The sequence below is a fragment of the Natrix helvetica genome, assembly GCF_964273705.1.
Source record: "Natrix helvetica genome assembly, chromosome: 2".
Classification (NCBI taxonomy): Eukaryota; Metazoa; Chordata; class Lepidosauria; order Squamata; family Natricidae; genus Natrix; species Natrix helvetica.
The window spans coordinates 81,877,440-81,899,190 of NC_138552.1; the positions used below are offsets into that span (position 1 = coordinate 81,877,440).

The following is a 21,751-nucleotide window of genomic DNA, read 5'->3' on the forward strand; positions in this document are numbered from 1 at the left end:
TTGGGATACTATTTTTTGTAGGCTTCCCATAAAATCTAGCTATTGCTCTTGGATCAGAATCTTGGACTACTCCGGCCTTTGGTGCAATCCAGCATAATTCTTCTTTTAATTCACATTAATGAACCCTAAGATAATACGTATATATTTATGGAGCGCCTTTAGCATATGTGTTTATGTACAGATCGGGACAGTTCTTGTTTTTATTATTAATATAAAGCAGTTAAATCTGCAACGTTCTGGATGTTTAAGAGGAATCCCGTGCTATTTTTTTCTTTGAAAATAGCCCCAGTCTATTTCACAGTCAGTCTGTATTCCTCTTTGTTTAATAGCCTATGGCATAAATTGAAGTTAATTATCAGAGCTGACAAGTAACTCTGTTTTCTGTCTGCTCTCAGAGTCTCTCCGAGGCAAAGATGGAGCTGAGAAGAAAAGATCAATCTTTGCGTCAGCTCAATAGACATCTTACCCAGCTGGAGCAGGACAAATGTCGGCTGGAAGAGAGCATCCACGATGCAGAGAGTGCCCTCCGCACGGCAGCCAAGTGAGCACGGGGGGCCTTGGGGAGATCACTTGAAACAGACAAAAGATCAATTCTTACTTTCATGCAAAGGATTTTTAGTCCTGGATAATGCAGCGCTGGAAAACAAAAAGTACAGCTGCCTGTCTTTGAAATGGTAGTAAAAGATCCTCTTGAAGAGAAAGAACTTAGTTCAAGATATTAATGGCCCTTTTCAATCATTTCAATGTCCTCGGACAGGGCATGATCAACAGAAGTATGAACTTGTCTTGAGTTTTGCCCCTAAGGTCTACCTGGGTTGAACGAACCATCTGACCAAAGGTCAAAGTGGTTTTGATGGGAAGAGACATTAGTATATGATGTCTATAAATGATAGTTGAATGGTACAGCACATGTATCAAAATACTCATGTACCTACAAGTACACCAGATGTGGTGTTCAACAGGTTGTGACCAGTTCTGGAGAACTGGTAGCAGAAATTTTGAATAGGTTGGGGAACCGGTAAATACCACCTCTGACTGGCCCAGACCCCATCTATTCTCTTCCTCCCAAGTCCCAGCTGATCGGGAGGGAACGGGGATTTTGCAGTAACCTTCACCTGGAGTGGAAGGGAATGGAGTATCCTTCCCATGACACACCCACCAAGTCATGCCATGCCCACCAAGCCATGCCCACAGAATCGGTAGTAAAAGAGGTTGTAACAGCGCCCAAGTACAGTCATTCTTGTATCTCTTGACTAAAAGCTCAGAATTGGCAAGTAATAAATAGAAAAAGCAAGCAGCCCATTGTTCTTCTAGGGCAGTGATGGCTAACCTTTTCGTTGCTGCGTGCCGAAAGTGCACTACATAATGCAATATGCCCGTGACCCTGCACACGTACCCACAACCTCCGCATGTGCCCCCTGCTTCCCCACACATGCATATGCTCCCCCGCTGCCGTGCATGCACACATGTCTCCTGCATGCCCCCGCCCCCCACGCATGCGTAGCAGAGACCCAATAACCAGCTGGCCAGCGGGAGGCGCGCACATATGCACTGTGGATTTGAGCTGGGGCGACGGTTCGCATGCCTGCAGAGAGGACTCTGTGTGCCACCTATGGCACACCTGCCATAGTTCGCCATCACGGTTCTAGGGTAATCAAAACAGAAGGTACACCTAGTACAGCTTTCATACAAGACAAAACCAGCAACTTTTCAGCGACATTTACACAGACAAAATAGCCTTTTAGATATGTTCCTTGTGACAAGTTTTTCTTCAGTTTTAAATGGGTAAGAAAGCATTCCACTAAAGATTAGGGCAGATAAAAACTGCATGAGATAATCACTGTTAGTCCATGCTTTTGACCATGTAGAAAACCAGGTGTTATATAGATGTACCTACATACTAGCACCCAGAAGATGCTACAGAGTTTCCAGAAACTTTCACATTTGTGTTCCACCAAATAGCCTATGAGTGAAAAATATATGAAGATAGAAAGGTTTCTTCATCTGCACAAAATGGATTATTTTGATCTAGCTGTTTCCTTCTTGCTCTCGTTCTTTCAGTGGTGCCAAGAAAATTGAGGTTACACAGCCACTTCATCTATCTGATAGGGGTTTTTTTCCTTACGTATTTAACTCATGGATTGGGATGACTAAAACAAGAGCGTTTTTTACTCCTCAAAAATTCTTATTGATTTGTACTTGTAGAGAATTCTAGAATGTTTTCAACATTTTCTGAACTTCTGGAAGCATGTGCAAAAGTTCCATAACAAAACTTAGAAAGACAGTCATCCCTTCCAGTGCTAACTCTTGATACCCTTTAAAAACTAGACGTGATATCAATCAACCGTATGCAAGAAACATAGAGTTGACTCTAAAGCAGCAAAAAAAGAATGGAAAGTATTGCTTGTGCTAGTTACTTTGTAGTTAATTCAGCTAAACATTTTTGCATATGACACTGAAATTACCTGAAGACAATACATTTTGGGGCAAAGGCAATGATGAATGTCACATATAAACATGTTATCTGCTCTTCAGCTTCTGTTCAAAGAAATACCATACAGTTAAAAATTAAATTTATAATGGAAATGGTGATAGGTAACTAACAAAAACATTCATTATAAAAATAGACCACAATACAAAAGTAAAAGCAACAGAATAAAACTTTAAAAGTCAAACAGCAATAAGAACAAGATCTTTTTATTTATTCAACAGAGACAAAGAATTAATTGTTAGTCACATGAAATCAGTGGAATCTATCTTTCAAAATGTAAGTAATATTTTTTTATAACGCTTCATCATCTACTGGTATAGCTGTATTTCAAGCAATTGTACTTTGATAGTGCTTTTTCTGCTAGAAAATGCTAATGGAACTTGAAAAATATATTTGTAAAATAATATCCAGTCAAAATATATACAGAAAAGTTCTTAGTATTATATGCTAGCAAGTAGGTCTGTTTTTGCAATTAAAGATTTAGAAAATACACTCTTTTTAAATTATTGTGGTAATACTCTCACTGTAGTAGTACTGTACAAAAATACCCAAATAATAGTATGTATTAATATTTTAATCAGTTATTTTTGTGGCCTGATTTTGTGTGTGTGTGTGATATGAGCAAATTACTTTCAGTCTTTAGTGTTCAGAAAATAATTTGTGCTTCTTTCTAGTACAGGACCGCATATTTATGCCTATCCTCGCATGCACACACAAAGGAATATGATGCAATGCCTGTGCCCCCACCCCACCTCGCACAGATTGTAGTGGGGGCCGCATCTTGAGGGAGGGATACATTCTGTATCACATGTAAATGAAAAGCCAAAAGAGAACATTAAGAAGGCATACTTCAGAAATAATCTCAGACCAATTCTTTAATCATTTGCCCTCTAAGATGAGCTGTGCTAGAATTTGGGAAGCTCAAATAACTATTTAAAATGTCTTAGCCAGTTTAGCAGAGCCTTACAATGCTTATTTAACACAGTGGCTTATATTTTCGAGTGAAATGGAATATTAATCTGTTTTTGTTGAGGATGAGTTTCTTATTCCCTTTGGTTTTGGTGACCTTTCCTTCTTTTCCCTGGTTCTAATCTAGCCTTCAGTTTACAATTCTCTGAATTCCAAGTACCCAACCAAATAATTATGCTGGCTATGGATTTTGGGAACTGAAGTTCCAGTAGTCTGGAGTTACTAGGTTAAGTTATGTTGTTTAAAGTCTTTCATGGAGTTTCTTTTCTACAGCTTAGTTTATTACTGATGCATCCTGTCAGTCTATGTCTGTCTGTCTGTCTGTCTGTCCGTCCTATAACTATGTTGCTTGTATTGTTCAATTTATATTGTTTTTATTTGTTTCCTAGTATGATTTGATAGCTTATTAGTAACCATGACTATCACTGTTGTATCTTTTTATTATTGATAAATGTATTTTATTCTCTTACGTATACTGAGAGCATATGCACCAAATTCCTTGTGTGTCTAATAAAGAATTCTATTCTAATTCTATCCATCCATCCATCCATCCATCCATCCATCCATCCATCCATCTTTTGACAAGAAATATGGCACTGCAAACAGATATAGCTAGAAGTCATAACATTGGTCCTTGAGAAAATAATTCCTTAGTCCTGTAATTAAGAATTATGTTTTATATTTGTTTCTGGATTTTGGTGAGTTGGGCTGAGAGCGCGAGTGACTGGCCCAAGTTCACTCAGCTGATTTTCATGGCTAAGGCAGGATTTGAACTCACAGTCTTTCCACAGTAATAAATACATGTAATAAACACATTTAGATAATAGAGTGTCATTGAAACTTCTAGTGCACTGTTGAAAAACAAAGCCTAAATCGACCTAACATAAAGGAATCAACGGACTTCTCAAAAAGATATTTTTTTAAGTCTCATCCCTTTTTCATTCTAGCCAAGCAATTTCCTTTTCAAATATCAAATTTGAAATCAAGCAAATTTCAATTCTCTCCTGAAGAAAGAATACATTTCTGATGTTGAGGTTTGTCCTTCAGAATCTATTATGAATTTCAGACACCTGTTCTTCATGGTAGTTAAAGGTGTGACTAATTTGGAAGGAAATTTCTTTGAAACCAATACCCTGTTTCCCCCAAAATAAGATCTCCCCAGATAATAAGCCTAATCGGGCTTTTGAGCTTATGTGCTAAAATAACCCCTCCCCCAAAATAAGCCCTCCTCGGAGATATTGCAACACAGCAGCAGCCATGAGGTGACCATACTCGCCTCCTCCTGCACCTCAAAAATAATAAGACCTCCCTAAAAATAAAGCCAAGTGCTTGTTTTGGGGGTCAAAAGAAAATAAGACGCTGTCTTATTTTCGGGGAAACACAGTAGACCTACACAAAAGTAAATGTGCATCATCTTACACAAGTTGCTTAGTATTCAACAAGTAATTGGCTAGATGGAAGAACCACAGTAATCTTTTAAATTTAACTAGTTCTGGTAGTCCTTGACTTAGAGCAGTTTATTTAGTGACCGTTCAAAATTACAACACTGAAAAAAGTGACATGACTGTTTTTCACAGTTAGAACCCATGGTCTCGGGTTCATGTGATCAAAATTCAGATGCCTGGCAACTGGTTCCTACTTATGACCATTGCAGCTTCCTGGGTTCATGTGATCACTTTTTGCAACTTTCTAACAAGCAAAGTCAATGGGGAAGCCAGATTCCACTTAACAACCAGGTTATTCACTTATCAAGTATAGCGATTCACTTAACACAGGGGTGTCCAAACTTGGCAACTTTAAGACTTGTGGACTTCAACTCCCAGAATTCCCCAGCCAGCTCTGCTTGTCCACAAGTCTTAAAGTTGCCAAGTCTGGACACCCCTGACTTAACAGCTATTGCAAGGAATGCCATAAAATGGGGCAAAACTTTCTTAACAAATTCTCACTTAACAACATAAATTTTGGGCTCAATTATGGTCCTAAGCTGAGGAGTACCTGTATGTATGTGATTTGTACCAAATCTTAAAGGTTTTATGGCTATAAAGCAAACAGATTCTGTATCGGTCCTCACTGTTGATGTAATTCGGAAAATCAGCTGAAACTAACATACATTTTGTTCAGGGGCCATGTCACCTAACCTAACCTAGCCTAGCCTAACCTAACATAACATAACATAACATAACATAACATAACATAACATAACATAACATAACATTTTTCCTAACATAAAACCTCGTAGTGTATCACTAAAAGAAGTACGGAAAGTAAAGTGGAAGTATTTGTTGGATATTATATGTGTTGCAAACTACCTTACTTATGAATGTAAAAGAATGAAAATAGATTCATGAACAGTGATCCCCACATTACATTTGCATTCCATTACATCTACTTTTCCAAAGGTAATTTTTATTTGTCCATCTTTGAAAAAGTTACTTGCCACTGTCTGAAATTAGGAGGCACGGCCCACTCATATAACAAAACAGGGAGAAGAATGTGACGCATGTGTTTGTCTTTTTTAGTAAAGGCTTGTATCTTCTTAAGATGGCTCTTTGTTTTTTCATCTGAAGAATCAGGTATAACAACTCATTTAAAAACCCAAGGATTCCTGCTCTCTAACAGAGAATATTCCAAGAATTTTGATGATTTTCACACCACATAATTCAGGCTTGTTTATTGTAATGCCTTTATCATAAAGGTCAGCACCAATTGTAGCTGTATCAACACAATGTTGTTTGGTGTTACTTCTGGTGCTCAGCATGGAGGCACTGTTGTGTTATTTTAGTATTCATTTTGTGCCACTTGTATCTTTAGCGGTGTATTGAACCTTGACGCAGTGTTGAGGACTTGAATTATCCATAGTGAATACAGATAGATCAGAACATCCAAACCAATCAACTTTTAAGTGAATTAAAATGTTCAAATAAAAGGGGCCAGGGAACTTTATTTATTTGGGATTATGCACAGATGTACTTATTTTTATTCACTGTTTATTGGTACAGCATGCTAGCTTAGTGCCCTTGTAATTAGGTATTCCTCTTATTGTACTTTACTTTTTTTTAGAGTTATGACCTTGTTTTTACTTGGGCTGGAAATACAAGCGCAGTGTTCAAACAGCCTTGGCAGGAAAGTGACAGATTTTGGAGGCTGTGCTTAGGTGATTGAACCTATTCTTGGCTTTTGTCTACCAACCTGCCACCTGCCACCAGTGAAACAAGCCAGTCGGTACAGAAACTAACAGGAAAACACCAACATTTTGAAAGCATAACATTTGTTGTTAATTCTTAAGATTATCCCATTGGGGAAATTTTTTTTTGTATTGCTTGTTTTATCTTCATTCTGATTACATTGAGAGATTCTTTTCTACCCTTCCTTTGAATAATCCCATTTGCTGTTTAGGGAGCTATTTTGCAAATACTTTAAGCATCTTCTTTGTTTAGATTCCCAGTAACCTGATTTTCTTGATCTGTGTTCCCAAGGATCAATTGTGCAGGACATACAGGTGTTAGCACAGCTGGCTTGCTGATGACATCTCTGTTCAGATAGCTGCCTAGTGTGTCATCACTCATATCGTTCAGTGTCATTCTGACCTAGCCAAGCTAAAAATGGCACTCTAGCTCAAGGGGGATTTAAAAACCTTGACAAACTAAAGATAAAGATATTGCAGAATGTCATATCCATGTGTTTTAACTGTTTTAGCTGAGACATGTCTAAGTAACTAATGCCAGAGCTTGTCTGGTTTAATTTTTTTTTTTAATCTGAAGGAGTTTTTTTTTCTTTTGTTTTTAATTCATGGGTATTGTATATTTTGCCTTAAGTGAGGAAACATCCTTGTGTGGAGTACTGTGAAATTAGTTAATGCAGTTATTTTCTCCAGACATGGGTTCACTTCCAGCTCAAGGTCAATGCAATCTGTTCATCAGGGACAAATTATTGTGCACATCCCACAAATACAGAATAGCTTTGGCATAGTGTGTAGTGTTTGCTTAAAAGGGCCTGGATCAAATTATTCTTTCACCCAACTGAGTTCGGACTTTAGTATATACTCTGTTTTGCATGCTAGGAAAAAGTTTGCAGAATTATATTATATTGAATTTTCTATTCATAAATGATAGAAAGCTGTCTCATTTTAATTCTGGCTGAAACGTTGACAGTGCGAGGCATATGTGTGTCTACTCAGAAGTAAATCCAATCAGTTGCAGTTAGACCTATGACCAGAAGGTTTTCATAGGATTGCATAGTTATTCTTGTACAATCTTTTTATTTATTTTAGTTCTTTTTTAAAAAAAACAGGCAAATGACTGAATCATGCAGTGATGCTGCTTTCTCACTGCAATCCTACACTTTGTGACCTAGGAATAAGTCTAACTGAACATGTTGGGCTATTTCTCAATTGTTGAAAGCTGGACTGGACTAGAATGTAAAAGCATGTATACTGCAGAAAAGGAAATCTGGAAGAGACCTGAGGTCATCCAGTTCACAGCATCTCCCTAGAGTAACATCCTTCAAGTACCAAATAAATTCTCTACTGTACATCAAATCTCTTACAGATGAACTTGTCACTATCTGGAGGCAAGCTTTAAAAAGGGTGACAAAAGTGCCGCTTTGATATAAAGCAAAATAGCTAAGAAGTTTCAGGCAATGTTTTCGCCTAACCACATTTAATTAAAAAGGGGGATGATAATAACCCAACAGACTAGTGGCTGATTTATTCTAAAGAACAATTCCTTCCTGACTTGAACTGTGGTCATCTGATGCCATATGTAAATCAAGATAATTGTTTTAGACTTTGCACAGTATTATCTCTGGATGCAGTTTACTATGTTATCCGAATAGGAAATACCTACCAAATTAGAAGTGTGACAAAATAGTTTTGCAATAAGGGGAACGAAACAGAGCAAGAGATTAAAAAAGCCAAATGTATCACAAAATCCAGGCAAATTTAAGAACTTTCATAAGTGACCACTTGAAAAGAAAGAGTTAAGCGTGATTTTAAAGCTCTCCTGTTTAATTCAAGAAGACATAGACTCTGTTTAATGTGTGTGTATATGTGTGTGGGTGTGTATTTTTTTTTTTTACTTTTTCCCCATTTTTATCAGTGAAGAACATCTTGTGATATATTAAACAAATAAACATTTAAAATGAATTGGGATTTACAAATTTAGGTTGTTATGGATAGTTAGGCTTTAAATTGGTCTTTAACATGCAGAAATTCACTTTTTCTAAAATACTAAAATCTGTAAAGTAATTGCATTCATTTTCATCTCATCTTTCAGAGAGACTGCAATGAAACAAAATGAAAACAAAAGCAATTTTATAGTTACTATAAAACAGCAGTAATATTAAACAAAGCACTTCAGTAGTAAAAAATAATACTTCAAACTGAGCTAAGAAATAAACTGAGGCAATTTGTTGTCAAACAGAATTAATAGTCTCATTTGTATATTTTGAACTAATTGATATCTTGGAAGAGCTTTGTGGTAACATAGGATTTTGGCCTCTGAGACCCTTGGGAAAACCTTTATAAGTTGACTTGAACAAATTGACTTGAACAATTAATGAAAGCTGTCTCCCTCTTGATCCACCATTCTTCTACCCAGTTGAGCTAAACAAATCAAGAGTATGTCTTCAATTTTTGTTGGGCCAATAACATATTGGAATATTGTCATGGTTGCTGCAATCATTAAAAAGTCTATACTGTTTCTGGAAAGAAGCCTTAGCCTTCCTTAAATTTGGAACATAATATTTAACATCTTTTAGCATTTAATCATTATGAAAGCTAGCCATTCCTTCCCATCATCAGATTTTCCCTATGCCCAGTATTTTGATTTTTGCTCTCACTTTAGCTTCTGTAGGTGAAATAAGTCATGTTGATCTTTCTGATGAGTTAGAGAACTAGCGCTGATTTTAGAGGTTACTGATAATTACATTTTTATCCTGCCAAACAGATCTGGCTTCTGTATATGGAACTCTTCCCTCACTCTTTTAGAACATAGAATAATAGAATTGGAAGGGACCCTGGAGGTCTTCTAATCCAAGCCCCTGCTCAAACAGGAGACCTGATATCATTTCAGACAAATGGTTGTCCAGTCTCTTTTTGAACATTTCCAATGAAGTATCCCAAAGGTGCTTTTTCAAGAGGCAACTGGACTTTCTGTTTTTTTCTTTGAAGACCTTTCATTTCTCATCCAATAAGCATCTTTAGCTCTGACTGGATGGTGCGGAATGAAGTTGTCTCTTGAAAAAGCACCTTTGGGAGAACCATGACCTGGATGACTTAGAATCTCCATAGACTTCCAGTGAAGGAGCAACCACAACTTCTGAAGGCAAGCTATTCCATTGGTTGATTGCTCTCCCTGTTAGGAAATTTCTTCTTGGTTCTAGGTTGTTTTTCTCTTTGGTTAGTTTCCAACCATTGTTTCTTGCCTTGTCCTTTTGGTGCTTTGGAAAATAGTTTGACACACACACACACACACACACGTCTTTGTAGGAGCCCCTCAAATATTGAAACAGTACTATCATGTCACCGCTAGACCTTCGATTCATTAGACTAAATATAGCCAATTCCTGAAACCATTCTTTGTATGTTTTAGCCTCCAGCCCTCTAATCATTGTTACTCTTTTCTGTGCTGTTTCCAGAGTCTCAACGTCTTATTTTATATTGTGGTGACCAGAACTGGATTCCAAGTGTCTTCTTTATCTTTCCAGCAACTTCTTTATTTCCCAGCAACTCTATGAAGGTAGCTTGAGGTGAAACATGGTAATTAGACCAAATCACCCAGTGAATTTTTTTAGTTGAATGAGCACATTAATTTGGTTCTTAGGAGCTTTCATTATAGCAATACTTTATTCACACTGGTTAATTTTCAACACCCCTTCTACCAAATACTAAATCTGAAATTTGTTAACTACTGGAGAATGTCTTTGATACAGTGAATGCCTAATGCCAGAGGTTTTGTTTAGAAAACTCCAATTTTGCTCGAGCTAGGAAAGAGCATCTCAGAAAACTGTGCCATACATTTTTTAAAAAAGTTCTACCTCCCTCCATTCATTTACAAGAAGTATTTATTTCTTCTAATTGTACACTTATAAGATTGGAAAACACAGATACATTTATAGTTTACTTCATTTCCAAAGCCCACAAATTATGAACAAATATATCAATACATTATAGTATCTAGAGGTTAACATCTGTGCCCAGTAAATGTTCAACATTCTCTAGATTATAATGGATATAGGTAAAATCACCAAATTTAAACTAAGTGTTGGAATCACGTTTATCAGTGTAAGTAAATATTGGCTTATATTGAGCAAACAGAACAAGTCAGAGTCCTTGGACTATTTTCCAAAAGCTGAAATGAAGAGTTGTTCGCTCCTTCTATGTATGTTGTAGTTTGTAAACAAGGAAACAAATTCCCCCAAAAGGTGAGTTAAACACTAAATAATTAGACTTACATTTATAAACATGTTGCTACTTCTAGATGTTCATGTGTCTAGTTTGATCAGTTTCAGTGCACATCTGAGACATGAGCCTAATTGGGATCCAGACTCTTTGGTCCAATGTATAATGCTTACATCCTTTTCTGGTTTTGCTTGCCCTAAAAGCTTTAATAACATTTCTTTTCAATTTATGAAAATGTATACTGTGCGTGGTTTTAAAATTCAGTTAAAAAGTGAGAGAGAGAATATTGAAATAGCCCATTTTTAAAACTGCAGCCTCTGCATATTTGTTGCTTTGCTTCGTAGTATCGTGTGAAGTGTCAGTGATTTCTGAACCATGGTGGTATCATGCCTTCCAAGTTAGCCTGTGATCCCCAGAGCTTTCAGTGGAATGTCCTTTGTCTTTAACTTTCATTATGAAAACCCCATTTTTGTACATTGTTCAAAGAATAACCTTGCCTTTCTCTTTTCTCCCTAGCATCTATGCCCCACCATTCAGCTGGGAAAGCTCCCATCAAGGAGCTAAAGGTTATTAGGATGATAAAATCCAGATTCTCTGACTTTTAAGGTTATAGCCTTAAAAGAATGGCAGAGGAGGGTGAAGGAAAACAAGATAATTCGGGCACCTGCTTTTAATCATTCTTAGAGCAGCTTGCTATGAGAAAAATGGCCCACTCACAATGGCCTCCATGGACAGTTGCTGTGTTACATTGGGCAAGGTCTTTTGAGAAGGGAGGAAGAGTCCCCGACCAGCTGGACACAGTAATAGCAATGTGGAATGGTAGTTCCTTATTGTTTGCTTCATGTAAAAATATTTTATATTTGTATAGTATTTGTTCAAATTGAGTCTTTTTAAAATTACGGCGAAGAGAAAGGTTTTTAGCAATGGCTACATATGCAAAATTCCCCTGCCTATCATAGCTACTGCAGACAAATCTGCCTTTATTGTATCTGTTTGCATAAATCATCTGGAAAATGTTCCCAGATGCACCATCAAATAGAAAATTTTAATTACAAGCTAACTTTTGACACCTTTATTCCCCTCCTTTTCTCACCAAGAGTCTCGTCTCAGTTCCCCCAGAAAACTGCCTCTGTTTCTAAAATGTAGAAATTAGAAGCAAATAAACATATGTAGCCTTTACACTTTGGGGACTTCTTCTCTAGTGTTACCTTTGAATATATTTGCAGTCCTATATATAGATTTCTTTACCACATGTTTGACCTGATTCATTAATTTAAAAAAATGTGTCACAACTAACAACTGGTTTGTAAACAACCATTTTATATGTTTAGATGCTTTCACTTTTTATCTATTTCCCTTCACCATCACCCAAACCATAGGTGTCTATATACTGTCTCAGGATCAGTGGTTGGTTCCTACCGGTTCAGACCAGTTCTCCCAAACCGGTAGTGCTGCCTTCAAACAGAGAGCGAACCAGTTCTCTGTTCCCACCCACCCACCCCTGGGTTATACATAACTTTATTTCCGCTTCGGAAGTCCAGCTGATCCAGGGCAGCATCTTGAATTGCCGCTCCTCAGCTGTTTTCCTTTTTTTCTGAGTAATTTTCGTTTAGTTGTGCACATGCAAGCCATGCGTGTCTGGCGCGTGTGCTCAGCGAACCAGTAGTAATGCCGGTAGGAACTCACCACTGCTCAGGATAATACGTTTTGTACAACAGATATAAACCAATAACTGTTTTTTAAATATATGTAGGTATGTTTGGATGCATGAAAAATTAAAGAATCTCAGTTCACAATAGAAAATATAATTTTTATAGCAAGCTTTAGTCTTCTATGTTTTAGAATATGTTTTGCAGATTTTAGAAGTATGATTTTAAGATATGTACAGAAAAAGATGTCAGTTTGGCTTTGTATTGATCACATCCATATTCAGGAAATCCTAAAGAAAGATTGGACTAAATTCTGCAATTTCCTTCACAGCATATTCCTATCAAAGTTGGGAAGCATCTTATCTTCTTGAGAAGAAAATATTTTTCTTTGTGTAGAAAAAAAACCCCAGTGCTTTAAGTGGGATATATGTAGAGCCCCTTCATTCCATTTTTTTTTCTTTTGTACAGTTTTGTTAAACAATTTCTTTTAGTTTGGAGGGATTATTTTCAACCTCAGACAGAAAGGACGCATATATAATGTCCTACCTTCCTGTAGCTTTGAAGTCCTTGAAAATCTACAGTTTGTATGCAGCATGCCAGATTTTAACCATACACTTAGGTGCTTTCTTTTATGCTACAGATTAACACTGTGGGAAAATGTGTGAAGAGGATATTCTTTTGTAAGTACACCGAATTAGTGGGCATTAGTGGAATTGTAAAACCTCAAATATCTACTTTTCCCTGAGCTGTACTATACCATTCCAGACTGCAGAAAAGATTGTGCACACAATGGAAATGTATCTTCCTATTAAAAAAACGAAAACAAACAGATTTCACATGGGTACCTAGCATGTCAGGAAGGAAAGCAGGGGAAAAAAAAACCTTCTCCTGTACAACAACGACAGTGCTAGTTGTCCCTGTGAATTAATGTTTATGCTATAATAGCAATATTCAAAAAACATAGTCCCCAACTCAGTTTGAAATTGGACGCTCGGAGTGAGCTAGTGAAAAAGGGGGAAAGGAGCATTATGTATAACTGAAGCATTTCTCTTTCCCTTGCCCATGTAAGGTTTGAATTTAATAAACAACCGAAAATAATCAGGACAACCCCCCCCCCCTCACTTAGTTAAGTAATTAAGGAAAAGAAGGAACGAAGGAGATAAAGGAAAGGAAGGGAAGAAAGAAAAAGAAAGAAAGACAGACAGACAGACAATGAAGCCCATTCTAAATAATTAAAACATTAGGATAAATATTTGGACTTATGTAATCGGAGTTTTACATCTGATGAACATTTACATTCCTTTTGGCTGATGACCTAACCTTATACAGCATTTTAAGGATATGTTTCTTTTTTTACTGTCCAATTTATTGTTATAACCTAACGGCAAAGGACCAAAGCAGAAATAAGTAGAGGTGAAAGGACTTGGCCCTGCCACTGTTGTATCTCTGCAGCGTCTACATTGTTTATCTCTCCCTCTCTCGCCTCACCCCCTCTTCTCCTTTGCGCTGTTCCTCCCCTCCTCCTTCAGTATTAGCAATCTGCTTTGGTACTTTGACATCAGGGGTTTCCCTGGTGAATTTTGTCACAGAAAAAAGAGAATCATCAATATCGCAGTTAAACTTGGCTTTCAAAGCTAATAGTATCTCATTTGGGGGCTCAAATTTAATAAATTTTCTTTGATTCCGGGTGCGTTTTTAAACATCAAACAATGAATTGGCCAGGGTGCAGTAAAATATTTAGATCTATTGACTATGGTTCAGAAGGGTAGAAGGCAAAACACTGGTGGTTTGATGTTGATAAATTCTTAGAACCTTAATCCACATTAATGTTTTCTTTTATCTGGATGCACATTGGCTACAATGAGAAGACGAAAAGCTAACATATATAGTTTATAACAATTCAAGTGAGATAATGTATTATTATAGATATAGTAAAATGACATTTGTACTACATTAGACAATACGACTATCTGGACAAAATTATATATACCGCAGAAGGCCCAAGAGATGGTATTTGTTCTTCTAGACACTCTTCCCTAAACCTAGAATAGTTCAGATAGAAATGTGTGGAGGGCCCACACTGTTATAAAAATTGCATTATAGTGCATACGTTTGACAGCTACCAATATTGACAGGAATTCTTTATATCAACCAGGGAAATGTAAGATTCCCTATTCCATAGACCAGGGGGCAAAGTATGTAGATCTCCAGCATTTGATTTAACACATCTTCAGGAATCGCACGTGCACAAACACACACACACACACACACACACACACACATCCAAATTAGTAAAAAATAATGATAAAAGCAGTGCTTTCTTAAACATCTTCATGACTTGCATCAATTACTAGCAAGGCAGGAGAATGTGGCTGGGACGATTTATATGTCTGTTTCCATTCTAAAAACATTTCTGCTGCATATTGCTTCTGAAATACAGGATAGTACAGTTCAGTTTAATTGCTGCACGAGTAGAGTTTGCAAACTAAGAAGGCAAAATCACATGTGCAGCAACTGACTTCCTCCCTAATAAAACAAAAAAAACCAAACATTTGTATATAACACAGCACTCCCTATTTGGAAGGAAGCCTTGTTATTTGTGTTCCAAAGTCATCATAAGTTAGGACCCTTTGTATTTTCTGTACCTTTCCCTTCAAGGAAGATGAAGATGAGAAATTTCCAATATTTCTATGTCCATTAAAAAAAAAATCTTATGTAGTTTTGTTAAAATCCATCCAAATCGAATTAATCTCAATGATTAGTTCAAAGCACACTAATAAACTAGGGGTAATGATGCTGGGTTGTTGTTTTAAATGTTGAGATAACCTGTTTAACCTAATTTATAGTTTAGAATTCACATGTAATACTGACACTTGTTACTTACAAGTAGAAATACAGTAAATGCTTGTGACTGCTGGAGATGAGCAGACTTAAAGATGCGTGTGGATATTTTTTCTGGTATTACTGGAAGATCTACTGTGATATTCAGCTGAAGGCCTCCTACCGAATAGGCTTATTCTGTAGTATCTATGCCTAGAATCTGATCTTGTATAAATAGAACCTAACAATCGAAAACTCTAAATGTTGCCCATTGTATTTTTATAGACGAATGAAGGTATTGCACACCTTAACAGAAGGTGGCAGTACAATACCAATTGCATAAGATTGTAGTTGTCCACACAAGTACACGGATCTCTCTCATTTATGGTGCTCTGCATTTTGTTGTTTCTTAAACATCGAAATATTTTAAAGCCCAATTACTTGGCATTGGAAAAATGTGTTTTCTTTTTGTCCCCGTTTATTTGCCTGTGTAGTCCTTACTACTGTTAAAATACTTGATATTTGAACTTAGTGTTTCCACAGGCACTTATGGCCACTTCTTATTAGCTGTTCTGCAGCTGAAGTCTTAAAAATATTCCCATTATCTAATCTAATTTTGCCACATCACACCTTCATTAATTTAAAAGTGCTTTCTTTGATGAGAGTAAGATATTAATGTGAACATAAGAGCTTTTAAAGAAAAGAGGCTCGTTGGTGGCGTGTTTGCTGAAATTAATGTGGTGACGGTGTCCATCTTATTGTGCGTCTGAACGTCTTAAATCTACGCCCCGTGCATTCCACGTAGAGTTGCTTGCTGCCCCACTTGAACGGGGAGCCTTAAGTGACTTTTCTTTCCTATCTCATTTCAACCTAGAGAGGAGGAAGCTTTTCCTTCTTAACATTCTCTCCCAGCACTCTGAATTAGAGATTTATTTGCAACGAAAAATCAATTAGTCCTAAATTTATTCATGGATTTCAGGTCCAGCGATCAATGCAAGTCCACTCAGTGGACTCAAGGGGACCCACTTCATCCCAGTTAATGTGTCTGAAGGGGAATTACCATTGATACTGTTTTTTCCCTTTTAGGTCAGAGATCAGATCTCGCTGTCATGGACTACAGCAAGCAGGAATGACTTCGCCCTGCAGCTGCCTAAGCTGCACCTGGAGACCTTTGCAATGGAAGGGCTGAAAGGCGGGCCAGAGGTTATAGCATTCCAGGTCAGAGTCTTCCGTAACCTTTCCTCACTACCGAATGTCCCGAAACATTAACCCATGCTAGAAATAAAGGTTTCCATGAGGTGTCTGTCAGTGAAATGTGATTTCTAACTAACTACTGCTTGAACCAAATCATATATATATATATATATATATATATATATATATATATATATATATGTGTGTGTGTGTGTGTGTGTGTGTGTGTGTGTGTGTGTGTGTGTGTGTGTGTGTGTATGTATGTGTACACACACACACACACACACACACACATATTTTTATGTTTTAAATGTACTATTCAGGTACTGAAAGAATGATTCAGCAAAGAAAAATGTGCCTAATATATATTCAAGGGTGGCTGCAAGGAAGAGAGTCTGGTTTTAGACTCCTTTTTTATTTTTTATTTATTTTGGAAGAATAAATATAAAAATATTCCAAGAGGGTGAGGCTATAAAAACCGTTGCTGTTATCGATGTCACAGGCTGTCATCGGCATTGTGCCATGTAAGAGAAATAAAGGAGTGTGGGGTGCATCAGAGCAACTGACTGTTATGCCAACTAGAGTTATTCAACTGCTGGCAAAAGAGTCTAGGGTTTTCTTTTAAATCTTTTTAGGCGCTTTCTGAATGACAGTTTCTGATGACAAAGACTACCTCATCAGAAAATACTTCTCCTAAAATGCAATTTCCTTTCCGTTTATTCAGAAGGATCCCACAGACAGGTTGTTTTAAGTGTGTTTGTGAAAGGATTTATCTTTCCATAGTCCTAGTACTGTTGTTATTGCAACTAAGTTAATAAAACTCTGCATTTTGTGCCCGGGCAAACAAACATCCTTTCTGTGGGCATCAGTGGGGTATGGATGGAGCAATTTGTGAAAGGATTCATCTTTCCATAAGCATAGTACTAAAATTGTTACTAAAATTAAGTTAATAAAATTCTGCATTTTGTGCCCAAGCAATCAACTATCTGTGAGTGTCGGTGGGGTGGGGATGGGATGGGATCGGGGTGAAATCCACTTACCTTTGCTACTGGTTCGGTAGCAATGTGAACACGCGCCACCTCCACGCACATACAGGTCATTCCGTGCATGCTCAGAGCACCAAAATTGGACATGATAAGGTCTGGGCAGGTGGGTGGAGCCTGCTACCCAGCGCGCCTGAAAAGGTAAGCGAACAGCAGAGGGGGGTGGAAAATCCGCTGTACCACCATTTAGATTAGCTAATCTAACCATTTAGATTAGCTAATATAAACAGTGCATCACAGCCAGTTGTCGGAAAAACTGGTTTGCCCAAACTGGTTTTTTATTACCGGTTCGGGCGAACATGTAGCATTTTTACTACCGGTTCAGGTGAACTGGTCCGAACCAGTAGCATTTCACCCCTGGATGGGATACATGGCCCATGTGTCATGGCAGTATTTGAATAACACAATTCACACCAATTGTACAAATATATCCTGATGTGAAGTTGTCCTTCCTTGTTTTGAATTCCTGATTCCATTTCCTACACAAAAGTGTGGTTACAGCAGAAAAATCATGGTGCAAAAATATTCCTTTGGGAAGAGGCCTAGTGCGGAAATGTGTGACATTTATTAGATAATACCAAAATACTTATCTTGCAAATGGTTATCATAAACTGAGACCCAAACTAAGTCTGACAACAGGTTATCCACAACAGGTTATTTCTTTTTAAAATGAAATAATCCATTCAAATTCAGGCATAGGAATAAAGGTGTAAACACTATCCTACTAATGTAGAAGAATGAGTCACACCTACCCAAGGTTTGTATTTAGCTTTGTTGTTGTTGTTGTTGTTGTTGTTGTTGTTGTTGTTGTTGTTATTATTATTATTATTATTATTATTATTATTATTATTATTATGTTAATCTTTGGTGAGATTCACAGCCTTTGGGGCTGGTTGGTAGCTCAACAGCTCGAGTCCTAACCAAGGACCTAGGAACTGTTAAGGTAACGTCGGAGGATATAAGTTGTTCCAAGTAGGGTGGTTTTTTGTAGAGTCAGAATGTTCAAGTCAGGTAAATTTAGAATTTTCAAATAGCTCTTTAGGTATTGCTCCAAGGGCTCCATTTACAATTGGGACAACACATGATTTCTTTTTCCACAGTCGCTCAACCTCAATTTGCAAGTCCCGGTATTTTGTGATTTTTTTCTTGCTGTTTATCTTCAATTTGTGCATCACCAGGTATTGTAATGTCAATGAACCATACTTTTTTTCTTTTCAATTATTGTTGTGTCAGGTGTGTTGTAGGCTAAGTGCCTGTCAGTCTGCATTCTGAAGTCCCACAAGATCTTGCCTTTCTCATTCTCTAAAACCTTCTCAACTTGATGGTCCCAGTGGTTTTTGCTGCACTCAAATCCAAACCTTTGGCACATTTTCCAGTGAATAATCTTAGGCATTGTAGGTAGTCAGTTTGGGAAATTTTGCTGCACTCGCTGATCAAGTGGTCGACTGTCTCATCTTTCTCATTACAGAGGCAACATTTGCTGTTGGTGGTAACATGTTGAATTTTTGCCTTCATGCAGTTTGTAGCTAAGGCTTGTTCTTGAGCTGCCAAAATAAAGCCTCCTGATTCCTTTTTCAGTACTCCTAATCTTAACCAGTTCTAAGTTAGTTTTTGGTCATCTTTGCCTTCAATACTTTTCAAGTATTGGCCATGCATAGCTTTGCTTTTCCAATTTTTAGCTTGCTTCTCAATTACTTCTTTCTTATATTCAGCTTTTAACTTAGTTGTCTTCAAAAGGCTTCTTTATTTACTTCCTTAATCATTGGTTCTTCACTTTTCTGGATGTAATCATTCAAGCTGTGTCTTTCTTCTTCCACAGTCTGCTTTACTTGTAGGAGTCCTCGACCACCCTCTGCTCTTGGTAGATACAATCGGTCAACATCACTTTTAGGGTGCAAAGCATGATTCAGTGTCATAAGCTTCCTTGTTTTTCTGTCCAAATTGCCCAACTCCATCTGGGTCCAGTCAATTATTCCTGCAGAGTATCGAATTACAGGTATAGCCCAGGCATTTATGGCTTTTATGATGTTTCCTCCACTCAGTTTGGACTTTAATATCTTGCGAATTCGTCGAATGTACTTGGCTGAGGTTAATTCCTTGACTTTATTATGCATTAAGTCAGAGGCCTCTAAAACCCCCAAGCACTTGTAGCCTTCTTCTGGTTTTACTGCCTTTATCATTTCTTCATTCTCAAGTTGTATTCCAACATCTTCTAGGACCTACCCTGCTTTGGTTGCCATTATTGCACATTTGTCAATTCCAACTGCATACCAATGTCTTGACTAAATTCTTTTGTGCTTTCAATTAATACATTCAGTTCAGCTTTTGTTTTACCAAACAGCTTTGAATCATCCATGTACACCAAGTGTGAAATTTTCAGTCCTTTCTTTGCAAGTTCGTATCCACAGTTCACCTTCTTCAAAATGGTTGTCAGTGGTAGCATTGAGAGTATAAAAAATAGGGGTGAAAGGGAATCACCCTGGAAAACGCCTCGTTTAATTTAAACTTCACCCAGTTCTTCTCCATTAGCCATAAGCTTCGCTTTCCAGAGCTTCATTGAAGTTTCCATGAATTTTTGTATGTTGCTGCTGATGCCAAAGATTTTCAGGCATTTCTTGATCCAGCTGTGGGGAACTGAATCAAATGTTTTCTTATAGTCTATCCAAGCCGTGAACAGCTTGGTTCATCTTTTCTTTGAATTCTTTAGGATTAGCTTGTCAATCAGCAGTTGGTCCTTTGTTCCTCTTCAATTTTTGCAGCATCCTTTCTGCAATCATTATTATTATTATTATTCAATTGTATCACAGCGGCCAGTTGTTTCGCCAGATTTGGCATTGATTACTAGTCGGGCCCCACCCAGGGGCCTAGGACGTCGTAGCGTATTTTCATAATATATGTGCAGATGCAAGCAGTGCAGCTTTTTGCATTTGACTGATGGTGATTTTGTCAATTTTTAACTGTTTTAAATGTAATTCCAGTGCTTTTGGAATAGCACCCAGTGTGCCAATTACCACTGGAATTACCACTGCTGGTTTGTGCCATAATCGTTGAATTTCAATTTTTAGATCCTGGTATTTTGCGGTTTTTTCATGTTCCTTCTCGTCGACCCTGCTATCACCTGGTATTGCGATGTCTATGATTGTAACCTTATTTTTCTGAACCAGTATGATGTCTGCCGTGTTATGCGCCAGTATTTTGTCTGTTTGTATATGAAAATCCCATAGGATCTTGACCATCTGATTTTCGGTGACTTTTTCAGGCCTATGTTCCCACAAGTTTGTTGTTTTAATATTATACTTTTTGCACAAATTCCAGTGGATCATTTGTGCTACTGAATTGTGCCGCAATTTATAATCAGTCTGCGCAATTTTTTTACAGCAGCTGAGTATTTGGTCAACAGTTTCATCAACTTCTTTGCAGAGTCTGCATTTGGCGGCATTATTATTATTATTATTATTATTATTATTATTATTATTATTATTATTATTATTGCATCAACAGAATTGTATCACAGCGGCCAGTTGTTTCGCCGGATTTGGCATTAATTACTAGTCGGGCCCCACCCAGGGGCCTAGGACGTCGTAACATATTTTCGTAATATGTGTGCGGATCCAAGCAGTGCGGCCTTTTGCATTTGACTGATGGTGATTTTGTCAATTTTTAACTGTTTTAAATGTAATTCCAGTGCTTTTGGAATAGCACCCAGTGTGCCTATTACCACTGGAATTACCACTGCTGGTTTGTGCCATAATCGTTGGATTTCGATTTTTAAGTCCTGGTATTTCGCGATTTTTTCATATTCTTTCTCGGCGACCCTGCTATCACCTGGTATTGCGATGTCTATGATTGTAACCTTATTTTTCTCAACCAGTGTGATGTCTGGTGTATTATGCGCCAGTATTTTATCCGTTTGTATGCGAAAATCCCACAAGATCTTTTTTTTTTTTTTTTTCAAAAAGTTTTATTGGTTTTTTTAAAAACATTTATGTGGAAAAGGGTAAGTGGAATTACAAATTTTGGCAGTTGCAAATGCGGCAGACGCCCCCTCCCTCCAAACTCCTAGATTACATCAAAATATCAAATCTTAATACATAATCATAAAAAGTCAGCATCTTAATTCTAGAAAGAGTAATTTTCAATCAATTTATATAATTATAATATATAGTCTAGTTATAAATTCATTTTT

General features: G+C 37.3%; 1 protein-coding gene across 5 annotated transcripts in view; it reads left to right on the top strand.

Annotated features, from left to right (window-relative positions):
- Positions 1–21,751, top strand: part of CCDC171 (coiled-coil domain containing 171) — a 207,539-nt gene that overhangs the window by 133,816 nt on the left and 51,972 nt on the right. For all 5 annotated transcript variants that reach the window (XM_081945144.1, XM_081945142.1, XM_081945145.1 and 2 more), the window contains 3 exons: positions 396–541; positions 2,713–2,767; positions 16,415–16,546. In XM_081945144.1, the coding sequence (XP_081801270.1) occupies positions 396–541; positions 2,713–2,767; positions 16,415–16,546 (333 nt within the window). The remainder of the gene's footprint in view (positions 1–395; positions 542–2,712; positions 2,768–16,414; positions 16,547–21,751) is intronic.